The sequence below is a fragment of the Melanostigma gelatinosum genome (genome assembly GCF_949748355.1).
Source record: "Melanostigma gelatinosum genome assembly, chromosome: 11".
NCBI classification, from domain to species: domain Eukaryota; kingdom Metazoa; phylum Chordata; class Actinopteri; order Perciformes; family Zoarcidae; genus Melanostigma; species Melanostigma gelatinosum.
Window position 1 is genome coordinate 26549280 of NC_136644.1, and position 13789 is coordinate 26563068.

The 13789-nt window shown below is 46.9% G+C and overlaps 1 protein-coding gene across 1 annotated transcript; it reads right to left on the bottom strand.

Annotated features, from left to right (window-relative positions):
* Positions 1 to 673: 673 nt before the first annotated feature.
* On the bottom strand, positions 674 to 13523 carry LOC306784896 (arf-GAP with dual PH domain-containing protein 1). The gene is made up of 11 exons (XM_079279079.1): positions 13021 to 13523; positions 12081 to 12211; positions 11456 to 11547; positions 9049 to 9131; positions 8865 to 8977; positions 7322 to 7468; positions 6633 to 6716; positions 6455 to 6517; positions 2752 to 2823; positions 1555 to 1786; positions 674 to 1188 (listed from the first exon to the last, which is right to left on the bottom strand). The coding sequence occupies exons 1-11, from the start codon at positions 13106 to 13108 to the stop codon at positions 1160 to 1162; spliced, it is 1134 nt and encodes a 377-aa protein (XP_079135205.1). The 5' UTR covers positions 13109 to 13523; the 3' UTR covers positions 674 to 1159.
* Positions 13524 to 13789: the final 266 nt, after the last annotated feature.

Below are 13789 nucleotides of genomic sequence, written 5' to 3' on the forward strand. Positions count from 1 at the left end.
TTTGTACAGAGATTCATTGACAGCTTCCAGAGGAAATATGTTTATTTGTGATCATCAATGTTTCCATGTGGTAGTCAGTCAGCCATGCTCAAGTGTAGAAATGCCTTTAATAAAGAAAGGAGACTCTTCAAAGAAGAAAGAGAAAATGAAAACAGTAAAATGTATCGATGATTTCTTTATATCTAAGTTACTGTTTACTGGAATTATAGTTTGTTTTAACAGAGACTGAGCGTATGCACTGTCTGCCACATGGAGGCGCTGTTACACCATGTAACGGCGTGCGGTGCTTCCAGCTCCTCCGTCCCAATGCAAGAGCAAACCTCCTCTAGTGTCTGTGACAGACGCACTCACACGTCTCACAAAACCAGCATTCGTCTTCAGAGAAACACAAAGGCAGCGTCAGAGTGTCTGCAGAGACACGGCAGACACTCAGTGCTAAAGGTCAGACACTCTGACCTTTAGCACTGAACCAGCGCGATGCAGCTGAAGCTCACACACTGGACTTCTGCTGAATACAAAGTTACAAACGTTTACATGAAAAAAACATGAATAAAATTGCTATCGTGAAAGAAAAATATAATTAGAAAAAGATCAAAAGTATTTTTTGAGATACAACTGTTTTCTGTCCCGTTGATGGTCGGTACCCGTCTGACCCCCCCCCCCCCCCCCCGGTACCGTGTGAGTTACCCAATCATCACCTCACACCTGAAACCAAACACTGAATACAAGAGGACCGAAGCTTTTCTTAGATCTCACATTGATCAAATAATAAACCAACAACCGCATTATTTTACCACAATAAACAAATCAACCCACCGGCACACAGGACGATGTTTACACGACAGTGAAACATCAAAGCTGTCACCAGAACAAAATCTAATATTGTGATTATCACTGTACATTTATGTGTTTCTAGTTATTTGGGCTGGACAATGTTTTTCATTTACCTAAAACATAATGCCTCGGTCCTCTTTGCACATCTAACCCGATCCCCAAAGAGCACCGTCGGGACTTGGGACAAGCTCCGGTCTGAGCATATTCGTGATGAAGGTCAGATTTTGGTGCGATGGCATGCTCAGCGGCAGAACCGATGTGGGTCCGGTGTCAGACTGCTGATTGGCTGAGAGGAGAGGAGATGGTCCCACAGGCCTCTGGTCCATCAATGCCGGTGCCTGAACAAGGCTTCCACTTCATCACAAATCAAAGCCCAGAGTTAGAGAAACGCTCTTTGATCCAAATAAACAAATCACTTTGGATGACTAATGCAACAGAGCCTCAGGGTTGAAAGAATTGTGATTATTATAATGACATTATAATGACACAAGTGGTCTTTTACTGCCGTACATAAGGAATGTACCGGAGCACTCTGCTCTCTAATCCACATTGGACTCATATTTTACTGCACAAAGTTTAGATAATTCAACACGTGGTCATTCCTGAACGACAGAATATGTTGTTTGCAAATGAGTCCCACAGCGACATCATGGCTCTTATTTCACGTTGCTGAACGTCCTTACATATTCATATACATGTTCAAAGGTTCTGAGTTCTTACTTGTGTAGTCCTGAGGTGACATCACAGCATTCATGACGTCATCGAAGTGTTTCAGCCAGTCCTGCTGCTCGCTCTCTGACTCGCAAGTAAACAGGAAGCTGCGCTCGGGCGTCTTTATGGTGATACCGTGTTGCCAGGCGCCGTTGCAGTGGGTGCCAGCAGGCAGGTCGGGGGAGGCGCTGTAACCGTGGTCCTTGTTCCCCAAGAACACCTCACCTTTGGCAAAGGCGTCCTTCAAAGAGAGGGAGAGCGAGAGAAACGCAGGTCTGAGTTTGAGGCACGGTGACAAAAGGTTTCGTGCTTCCCTCAGCTCCCAGGACTAGCCTAGCCTAGCCTAGCCTAGCCTAGCCTAGCCTAGCCTAGCTGCATGGCTCGTGGGATGGTAATGTCTTCCGTCTTCCTCTTTGGTCCAGACTGATATTTCAACGACCGGATGGATTGTCATCCATTTTCGTACGCACACTGATGGAAACAATAGGACGAATCCTATCGACTGTGGTGATCTCCTGACTATTTGCGGTGACGTTTTTTGGCCCCAATTTACTGCACTTCATCAATGTTCTGGATTTGTTCACCGTGGAGGCAAAACATCGTTTTCTCCGGGCGAGTATTTGATATTTGGTCGTCATTTTCGGGATGAAGTTCCTTTGACTTTGCTCTGAAAGGTGACACCACGAATCACCTCAAATAGATCTCTCTGTGTTCAGCAGAAGTGTGAACAAACTGCTCTTCAATGCACCGTGAACCATTGAACACACAACATCAAACATGCATCGTTTCCAAGCGATCAAACGACACTTCGAGCTTCCTCCACATATTCCCAGTCCACGCTCAACTTCACTCGACTTCCTCCTGCTTTCATCTGCCCGTGTTTCTTGTCTAACTCTCTCGGGGTAAGTCGGGCATTTCGGTCACCTACAAGCGTTGCACCTCTCCGTTGGACTATTTCATCAGCCACAATGCTAATCTGCGTTAGCTGTGTGATGCGTATTTAGCCAAGTCTTGGGCAATCTGAGCCGCCCCCTCTCAACGCAAGCCTCTGTGATAAAAGCAGCACTCCACCTCACAATCACACTTGATCAGCAAATACCATCGAGACATTGTTGATCGTCAGAAAATCAACGAAAGACTTGAAAACTGATTCTATTCGGAAGTCTTCCTGACGTGCGTAGGCGTGTGTGTAAACATTTGTCGTACCAGCGGATCTTTGTAGTACATGAGTCGCCTCTGGTCGAGAGTGAACCAGCGTTTCTTGAAGCCTTCCGTTTGCTGGAAAGACAAAGAAGTTGACAGAGACAGTCAGACATGAGGCGAGAGACAGACATGAGGCGAGACAGTCAGACATGAGGCGAGACAGACAGACATGAGGCGAGAGACAGACATGAGGCGAGAGACAGACATGAGGCGAGAGACAGACATGAGGCGAGAGACAGACATGAGGCGAGAGACAGACATGAGGCGAGACAGTCAGACATGAGGCGAGACAGACAGACATGAGGTGAGAGACAGACATGAGGTGAGAGACAGACATGAGGTGAGACAGTCAGACATGAGGTGAGAGACAGACATGAGGCGAGAGACAGACATGAGGCGAGACAGTCAGACATGAGGCGAGACAGTCAGACATGAGGCGAGAGACAGACATGAGGTGAGAGACAGACATGAGGCGAGAGACAGACATGAGGTGAGACAGTCAGACATGAGGCGAGAGACAGACATGAGGCGAGAGACAGACATGAGGCGAGACAGTCAGACATGAGGCGAGACAGTCAGACATGAGGCGAGAGACAGACATGAGGCGAGAGACAGACATGAGGCGAGAGACAGACATGAGGTGAGAGACAGACATGAGGCGAGAGACAGACATGAGGCGAGACAGTCAGACATGAGGCGAGACAGTCAGACATGAGGCGAGAGACAGACATGAGGTGAGAGACAGACATGAGGCGAGAGACAGACATGAGGTGAGACAGTCAGACATGAGGCGAGAGACAGACATGAGGCGAGAGACAGACATGAGGCGAGAGACAGACATGAGGCGAGACAGTCAGACATGAGGCGAGACAGTCAGACATGAGGCGAGAGACAGACATGAGGCGAGAGACAGACATGAGGCGAGACAGTCAGACATGAGGCGAGAGACAGACATGAGGCGAGAGACAGACATGAGGCGAGAGACAGACATGAGGCGAGAGACAGACATGAGGCGAGAGACAGACATGAGGTGAGACAGTCAGACATGAGGCGAGACAGACAGACATGAGGTGAGAGACAGACATGAGGTGAGAGACAGACATGAGGTGAGACAGTCAGACATGAGGTGAGAGACAGACATGAGGCGAGAGACAGACATGAGGCGAGACAGTCAGACATGAGGCGAGACAGACAGACATGAGGTGAGAGACAGACATGAGGTGAGAGACAGACATGAGGTGAGACAGTCAGACATGAGGTGAGAGACAGACATGAGGCGAGAGACAGACATGAGGCGAGACAGTCAGACATGAGGCGAGACAGTCAGACATGAGGCGAGAGACAGACATGAGGTGAGAGACAGACATGAGGCGAGAGACAGACATGAGGTGAGACAGTCAGACATGACGCGAGAGACAGACATGAGGCGAGAGACAGACATGAGGCGAGAGACAGACATGAGGCGAGACAGTCAGACATGAGGCGAGACAGTCAGACATGAGGCGAGAGACAGACATGAGGCGAGAGACAGACATGAGGCGAGAGACAGACATGAGGCGAGAGACAGACATGAGGTGAGAGACAGACATGAGGCGAGAGACAGACATGAGGCGAGACAGTCAGACATGAGGCGAGACAGTCAGACATGAGGCGAGAGACAGACATGAGGTGAGAGACAGACATGAGGCGAGAGACAGACATGAGGTGAGACAGTCAGACATGAGGCGAGAGACAGACATGAGGCGAGAGACAGACATGAGGCGAGAGACAGACATGAGGCGAGACAGTCAGACATGAGGCGAGACAGTCAGACATGAGGCGAGAGACAGACATGAGGCGAGAGACAGACATGAGGCGAGAGACAGACATGAGGCGAGAGACAGACATGAGGTGAGAGACAGACATGAGGCGAGACAGTCAGACATGAGGCGAGACAGTCAGACATGAGGTGAGAGACAGACATGAGGCGAGAGACAGACATGAGGCGAGAGACAGACATGAGGTGAGACAGTCAGACATGAGGTGAGACAGTCAGACATGAGGCGAGACAGTCAGACATGAGGCGAGACAGTCAGACATGAGGCGAGACAGTCAGACATGAGGTGAGACAGTCAGACATGAGGCGAGACAGTCAGACATGAGGCGAGAGACAGACATGAGGCGAGACAGTCAGACATGAGGTGAGAGACAGACATGAGGCGAGAGACAGACATGAGGTGAGAGACAGACATGAGGCGAGACAGACAGACATGAGGTGAGACAGTCAGACATGAGGCGAGACAGACAGACATGAGGCGAGACAGACAGACATGAGGTGAGACAGTCAGACATGAGGTGAGAGAGACAGACATGAGGTGAGAGACAGACATGAGGCGAGACAGTCAGACATGAGGCGAGAGAGACAGACATGAGGTGAGAGACAGACATGAGGTGAGAGAGACAGACATGAGGTGAGAGAGAGTGCAGAGTACTGAAGCTGAGCTGTTCCTCTCGGCCGCCCCGTCTGAATGTTTAAAGCATCAATTTCATGAAACTCGTAAACTGAATTTGAGAAGACAAACACGCTGAGAGTTTATTGACGTGCACGAGCAGCTTCCAGGATGCTGACGTCCCAGGCTGCTGTCAAACCGTCCTCATAAAAGTGTTTGATTTTCTCCGTGTGGCACAAGCCTGAGCGACCGATGTTCGCTTCTCCATTTCGCCAGTGACTCCTTCCACAAATATGTCTCACACGTGCATGAGGGAAATTCGTTCATGACATGCATTCAGCATCTCAGCCCAAAAGCAGCATGTTAGCGAGTCCTTTCATCTCTCGGCCCGACAGACGGAGACGAAGCCGAGTCTGTGTCTGGAAATAGAACCGGTTTATTCACTGCTGACGATCAGGTTTATTGCCGTTCGGTCTGAATCCTGTGTGCAGGTATTCTAATATTACGCTGTGCATGACTGCACGGGTATGTACAAACGCTTCATGTGTTAAAGCTGCATTCTCTCTAATGTCCACCAGGGGGCGACTCCTCTGGTTGTATAGAAGTCTATGAGAAGATGACTCTACTTCTCTCTTGATTTATTACCTCAGTAAACATTGTAAACATGAGTTTATGTCTCAATCTCTAGTTTCAAGTCTTCTTCAATACAGCATGATGTTCATTTAGTACATTATGGTCCATTTAGAGTCACACAGACCATAAAGCAGGGGATGCTTTAGCTTTAACGTGCTATCTGATCGGTGCATAGACTCATGTCCAATCCAGCGTTTAAGCCTATCAGAGGCGTTTCTGATCCTGGTACCGGTATCAGAACAACTCTACACGTGAACAAGGTTTATATTAACTTTCTTGTTGAATATGTTGTGATTAGATCTGATTATTTCTAGTGGAATTAGAGTCCAGTAGAAATGAAAATAACTGCTATTATCACTGGCTACAGATACCATATGTATTTATGTAAGACTGATTTTAATCCTGGATGTTGAAAGGTTTGTTGAACATGGTTTATTGTTGTCCTATTGTATATTAAAGCTGACTGACATCCACTGGGGACCATCGGTGTTTGATGCTGATGTAAGAGCCGACCGCACTCGGGGCAACACGCGAGGAAATGAAAATATAGCAAAGAAGAAAAACACTTAAAGCTGTACAGTGCCTATGTATGTGTGTGTGTGTGTGTGCGTGTGTGTGTGTGTGTGCGTGTATGTGCCACTTGCCTTGGGACCCGTCTTCTCCATGAATCCTTCCTTCAGAAAGTTCCGGGTAAGTTTGGGTACCAGCTGAAAACAAACAAGAAAGTGAAAGGTGAAAGAATAACACCATGAGGATGCAGTAAGTTTAAATACAGTGTGTGAGTGTGTGTGTGTGTGTGTGTGTGTGTGTGTGCGCGCTCACCTCAGCATCGGTAGCCCCTGGAAAGGCCACCTTTAAATAGTGAAGCTGAACTGCACGAATGGCATTCGACCAGTCCACGATCTCCTAATGGAGACAGAGAGAGGAGACCTCCATCAGCTGTTCCTCGATGTATAACTGTAGATACTAGATATATAAATACATATATATCGATATGTAACTGTATATACTGTATATATAAATACATATATATCGATATATAACTGTGTATACTATACATATATATATAATGGCCACTTAGCCTCTTTTTCACCTTTAATATACTCTTTACAGAATCATAAAGTGTGATTATATTATTTAAAGTCCGTCATCGTGAAAATAATAATGTGCAGCTTAAAGACTGAATGAAATATATTTATCAATTATTTCAATGTGTAGTCATGAATGACACAAAAGGACAGATGTGGAGCTTGAATGTCATAAGCTGACGGATGTCCATCAGCAGAAAGTGGTGCAAACGGTTTGAGGAGGTTTCGGAGACTCGCCCACAAAAAACACCAACCAACAACGGCAGCTGATGCTTTAAGGTAGGTTAGTTCCTTACAGTCCCACAATGCATCACTGGAGATAAACAGTTTCTTTCTCTTTATGTTCGTCATACGCACTGATCACCACACACACACACGCACACACACACACACACACACACACGCACACACACACACACACACCTTGCCGTTGTCATGGTAGACAAAGATGTTGCGGGTGCTGTAGTCTTTGAGGTAGGTGATCTGCAGGCCGTTGGGGTTCCCGATCTTCTCATGCTGGAAGGTGGCGTTGATGGTGTCCACCTTGATCACTGCTTTGGGCTCCTTAGCCTGCAGCAGAGGGGGGGGGGGGCCTTCAAAATCTACATTTGAGACAATATTTTGCAGCCAAATCAAAGAGTTTACAGGATGTTCAACCTTTGTTTCTTCACAACACATGTAGTACTGGACTTCTTTCTTCATCTCTGGAGCGATTATCTACACGTCACTGATCCCTTTGTTGTTTTACTTTACTTTGTTTTAGTCATTTTTAGGTTTTTCTTTATAAAAACACAGAATTCAAATGATCAGGAAATAAAATATTGTATTTTTATTGGTTAAAACAAATCTCTTCATTATTATTTTTAATGATGACTAATAATGTGTTTATAGCTCGTGTTAGGAAGTTAAACAGCTCATAATTCATCTCTAATATCTATTTTATATTCATAAACATCTCCTTCAACTCCTGGATTTATTGTAGTTCATCACCAACACTATATTTTACAGATGACATATGAACACATTATGATAACCTTATAATGAACCTTCAGCGAGTACTCATGCTCACTGAGCAGAGCCTGAAGGCATCATCATGTAACTGAACCTCCGTTGGTTAGCCGTTAGCGGTGCTGCTAACGTTACTAGCGCTCCTCCTGTTGGTTAGCCGTTAGCGGTGCTGCTAACGTTACTAGCTCTCCTCCTGTTGGTTAGCCGTTAGCGGTGCTGCTAACGTTACTAGCGCTCCTCCTGATATCTTCAGAGATCGGCGAACAGAAAGCATAAATCATGTTCTGATCGTCATTCATGAACTTTATTTCACATCGTGATGGTTAAACTGTGTAAATGATCCTTACACATAAACTTGCTTCACTGCTGTGACTGTATGAGGATGTTTTTATGACGTCAATGATTATTACCAACATTGGTTTTTGGTGCATTGTAATGTTTTGCTCAGTGTTTTTGGGCCTGAATATTTTACACAGCTCAAACATGTCCTGAAACCCAAACCAGCTCCCCGGAGCACCCGAGCGACACTTTGACTTTTATCACGGCCGTGACTGAGAGAGAGTAACCTGGAGAACACAGGGAGAAACACAGTCCTGGAGGAAGATCATCATCATAAAAAAAGACATCCGTCTGACATAACGTGGAAATCCACATCCACAAATGAGAGCGACAGTCTATTTGTAGAATTCTTAAAGGTACTACTCCCACAGCCCTTGAGCTGGTTCACTGTGACAAACAGCCCGGACTGCTGTGGGCGGAGTGCAGCTTAGTGAATCAGAGAGGAGGCTGCTGAGCTGGTCTGAGCAGAGGAGGCAGGTACACATGACTGTAGTGGGCGTTTGGTATGATTATAAAGTGTGTTATAAACTGTCTGATTACAGCAGGGTACTGGTCGTCCTGCGGGTCCGGGTTAGTGTTTGGTGTAAGCGCGTGTTGTCTGATTAACACTGCTGCTTACGTCATATTTGGTGAAATACTTCAGAGTCCCCTCCCGCTCTGAGAGGACGAATCGCCTGCTGAGGAACTGCCCGTTGTCCCGCCCCCTCTTCATCAACACGCCATCTCTAGTTCCTGCAGAAAGAAACAGCAAAGGTCATTCGTTATCAGCGTGGGTGTGTGTGTGTGTGTGGGCACACACTCACCTTCCTCATATGTCAAGTTCTTCCCAGGCTCGGAGAACTCCTTCCTCTCGTACTTTGCTCTAATCCACTGCTCCCTCAACGTCCTGAACACACAAAAGAACAGACGAAATGTCAACAGAGCGAGCGTGTAAGAAAAGTAGCAGCTGTGAGCAGACAGCGAATCAAACAAAATGGTTTGCCCCAAAACCATGTGACCAGATAAAGGAGCTTCATGTGTGTATGTGTGTGTGTGTGTGTGTGTGTGTGTGTGTGTGTGTGTGTCTGTGTGTGTGTGTGTATAAGAAGGGCGTGGAGATTTGAGCTGCCCTCAGGCAAATTCAACACTCGCGCTGTGTTCTCCTCAGTCAAGCAAAGACTTCGTCAACCGACGGGTTACATGAGACGTTTTTTTTGCTCTTGTCCAATGAGAATAATTCTCTGCTTCATATTAACACCATTCCTAACATTCCTGTGTGGGAGCTGCAGCGGTGCAGCCACAGCAGCTCTCTCACACACACACACACACACACACACACACACACACACACACACACACACACACACACACACACACACACACACACACACACACACACACACACTAGAGACAGAGAGTCTCAGGTAATCTGGAGGCTGCAGCTCTGCAGCAAAGAGACAGTCGACAAAAAAAGACTCTCCACGATACGGCAGACAATAACTGTATTTAAGGACTGAAACGACTTGCACATCAGTGGTCTTTTCTCTCGTCAGCAGCGAAACGCAAAGTGCTTTCTATGATCAAATAAAGTTGTTGAAAATGTAGAAGTAGTTTCTCCTATCGTTGACCTGAAGCGCCAAATGGTTTGTGACACACAGACTGTGCATGAGAAGTGGACGTAGTCATCGTGACGTCACCCGTTGGTTTGTGGACTGAAGTTTTGAAGCCTCGAGTTTGGCAATTTCGCCGTCGCAATCTTGGAATTTCTTTTTGCAACGATAAACAGGAAGTGACCACATCTGGACTGAGGAGGAGTGACGTAGAGACGCTCTGGTAGAGGCCTGCCAATCAGCCCTTTGTGGTTAAACTGCTTGGAACAATACTTGGCAGGTGATTGGATGAGAAGAGCAAAAAAACATCTTTTCCATTTCGAAAAAATAAAATGATGCTGTTGCAACATTTATGCTAATCTTTTTTAGGAGCCGCCATCTTTTGTTTTCGACCAAAAGTTTGCAGTAACAAACACTTCCTGTTCTCCTCTCTGGTGTTGCTGCTAATCACTTTATTTGTCATATTTCTGTGCAGCGTAATTGATAAGAAATATAAACGCATCGCGCGCTACCGTCCCTCGTCGTCAGTAATATGAGGTGAGCGTTCTTGACATTCTCTGCCATCCTTCAATCGCAAACAAGACATTTAAAGGTCTCGCCTTTGTGATCTTAAAACTTTTATACGACATTTAATCGATTCAATTATTAAACCACAACAAAGGCAGTTAGGTTGAATGATTAATAGGGAAAACTCTGAGCACTCGTTCCAACCACCTCTTGATCCCAATTATCGGTTTTTGCTATCGTGATGCCGTGTCTTGACTGGCAGATTCAAAGCCCGGACTTGAACCACAGACACGCCCTCTACAACTTCACCAAGCTTCAGCAAATCCGCCTGCTGGAAAACCCCAAAAAGAGACGAATCCAAGAACACAGGAACCACTGCCAACAGCTGCTCCGGTAGAGTGCTGTCAGTTTATCGTTAACCATCAGAGTGTAAATAAAGTTTTACTGACTCAGTAAAACATGTGTTTCTAGTCTCTGCTCTCTGATCATGTTTCATTGTAAACAACCAATCAGTGTTTAAACCAACAGGAGAGCTAGTAACGTTAGCAGTGTCGCTAACGGCTAACCAACAGGAGGAGAGCTAGTAACGTTAGCAGTGTCGCTAACGGCTAACCAACAGGAGGAGAGCTAGTAACGTTAGCAGCACCGCTAACGGCTAACCAACAGGAGGAGAGCTAGTAATGTTAGCAGCACCGCTAACGGCTAACCAACAGGAGGAGAGCTAGTAACGTTCGCAGCACCGCTAACGGCTAACCAACAGGAGGAGAGCTAGTAACGTTAGCAGCGCCGCTAACGGCTAACCAACAGGAGGAGAGCTAGTAACGTTAGCAGCACCGCTAACGGCTAACCAACAGAGATTCACTTCAGTTACATGATGATGCCTTCAGGCTCTGCTCAGTGAACATGAGTACTGGCTGAAGGTTCATTATAACGTTATCATGATGTGTTCACATTCACATAAATGTAGTTTTAGTGAGAAGCTTGAATACATCCAGTTGTTTTCACATTACTGTACAAAATACAAAAACAATGTTTGAAACAGAAAATGCAAGAATTGTACGTTTGACAGCACATTTGTTTGAATGTGTGTGTGTGTGCGTCTGTGGCTACTCACTGGCAGTCTTTGTGCGTTGGTTTGTAGTAGTAGATGGGAACAGCGGCCTCATATTTACTCCTCATCAGCTCGTTGCCATTCGTAGCCATGAACTAACAAACACGCACGAAAATGAGGCAATTCAAGCATGAAGGACACCTCGGCACAGTTTTACATTTACAAACACAGGCATCAAATCGTTAGCAGTGGAAACAGAAAGGAAGAAATCTGACAGCTGAGATGATAAACGCAACAAATGTACCGACATCATTCATCATCTGGTTTCCATGAATCTGCTGCACTCTGGAATGCACTGGGCAAGAACGTGTTGTCCCGATGATTCATCTCCTCATAAAGGCTTCGAAATGAAAAGACAAATGTTCTCTATAGATGATAACAGCCGTCTAACCCACACCTACCAGGCTGGTAACATCCAGAGTGGGTGCTTTCAGGGACGTTACAATAATAATAATGATATTTAAGGACAAACAAGAAGTGGGGCGTCACAACTTCTTGGAATGAGGAAGCATTTGTTTCAGCCAAAAATCATTCACTGAGAAGCAAAACCTCAACACTAGAAGAGTCAGAGGTTTTCTTCAGAAACAAGCAAGTACACGTCATACTTCAGTGAGTGTGGCGGACTCACCTGCACCTCGTGGTCCTCCCAGTGGGAGAGGCTCAGGGACTTGACCTTGCTGATGTTGGGGATGTTGCGGTGGATCCCAGAGCAGTCCAGGCAGATGAAGATGCCCAGGGTGCAGGAGCCCCACCCAGGATCTGCAGACAGGAAGACGTGCGAGTATGTGGATGAGAGAAGAGATGCTGTCGTCGGTAGCTACCAGGAATTTCACCACATTTTATAATGTCATAAACTGATGTTTACAATGTTTACTGAGGGAATAAATCAAGAGAGAAGTAGAGTCATTTTCTATAGACTTCTATACAACCAGAGGAGTCGCCCCCTGGTGGTCACTAGAGAGAATGCAGCTTTAACACGTGAAGCTTTGGCTTCACTGGGTAGAACCGGAGGTCGCCGCCTGGTCAGGACGGCGACCTCAGCTGTAACCTGCAGATGAGCGCAGAGATGAGAGGACCAGGACCTCTGAGAGGACCAGGACCTCTGAGAGGACCAGGACCTCTGAAGGGACCTCTGAGAGGACCATGACCTCTGAGAGGACCAGGACCTCTGAGAGGACCAGGACCTCCGAGAGGACCAGGACCTCTGAGAGGACCTCCAGGGCTCGGCTCACGGCCCTGAGTGAGGCTGTGGAGCCCTTCACTCTGCATGTCCTCACTTGTTGAACTCCTCCAGCCTCCAGAGAGAAGGCCACTATGAGGCTCCTTCACCTGGGCTGCTGTTCACCGCTGAGGAGCTCCAGCAGAGCTCTGTCCTCTCACCTCACATCTAAGGTCAGAACAAACTAAATGTGTATAATGAGAAAGAAATCAAGGAGCATGAAGCACTTCTTATGTTGCCACAGGTAAATCCCTCCGCACCTCCTGCACGTCACTCACTTATTCAAGATCTATTATTGTATGTTATATATTCATATCTTAGAGCCAATTAAAGATATTGTTCTTCTTACCAGGTGCGCCACAGTCTGCACAAGCGTCATTTCCAGGGTTTTGCAGGATCTCCCGCAGTGCTCGCGTGGCTCTCTCATTTGCCGACATTTTTCAGTTTTCAGATTCCTCCGCTTTCAGAGAGCGCGAGAGCGAGAGAGAGAGAGCGAGAGCGAGAGAGAGAGAGCGAGAGCGAGAGAGAGAGAGCGAGAGAGGTGTGAAGGGAGACAGGTGGAGAGACAAGTGGTGAAAGCAGAGAGAGAGAGAGAGAGAGAGAGAGGGAGAGAGAGAGAGAGAGAGAGAGAGAGGGGCCCGTATAGCGCAGGTAAGGTGTGTCTCCTCCTCGACTCCCCCCTTCCTGAGTCCTTCACTGGGGGGGCAAGTCCGTACAGGTATGGGTCCTCAGCACGCGGGCACGAGCTGTTCCTCCGTTTGAAGAAAGATTTAAATCAAAGTCTCTTCACGAAAGTGTCTTCAAGGAAACGTCCGTTCCCTCTCCTCTCCCCCTGCGGCCCCGGTAAAGAGCGCGTGCTGCGCCCGGCCTGTCCGAGGTGTGCGCGCACGAGGAAGTGAAATGTCCCAACTTGCTTTTCCGCATAATTGGAGGTTAGATCGCTATGCGCTTTATCTCTCCGGCGCCAAGTGTGCAGCATGAAAGAAAGGGCGCAGCGATAAAGTAGATCCGTCACCTTGTCAAACTCATAATCACAGTTTCTTCAAAGTGAATACAATACGTTTATTGTTGGGTTGGTTTTTGATGAAATGCTTTATTCTCTTCAGGCTATAAGTCAC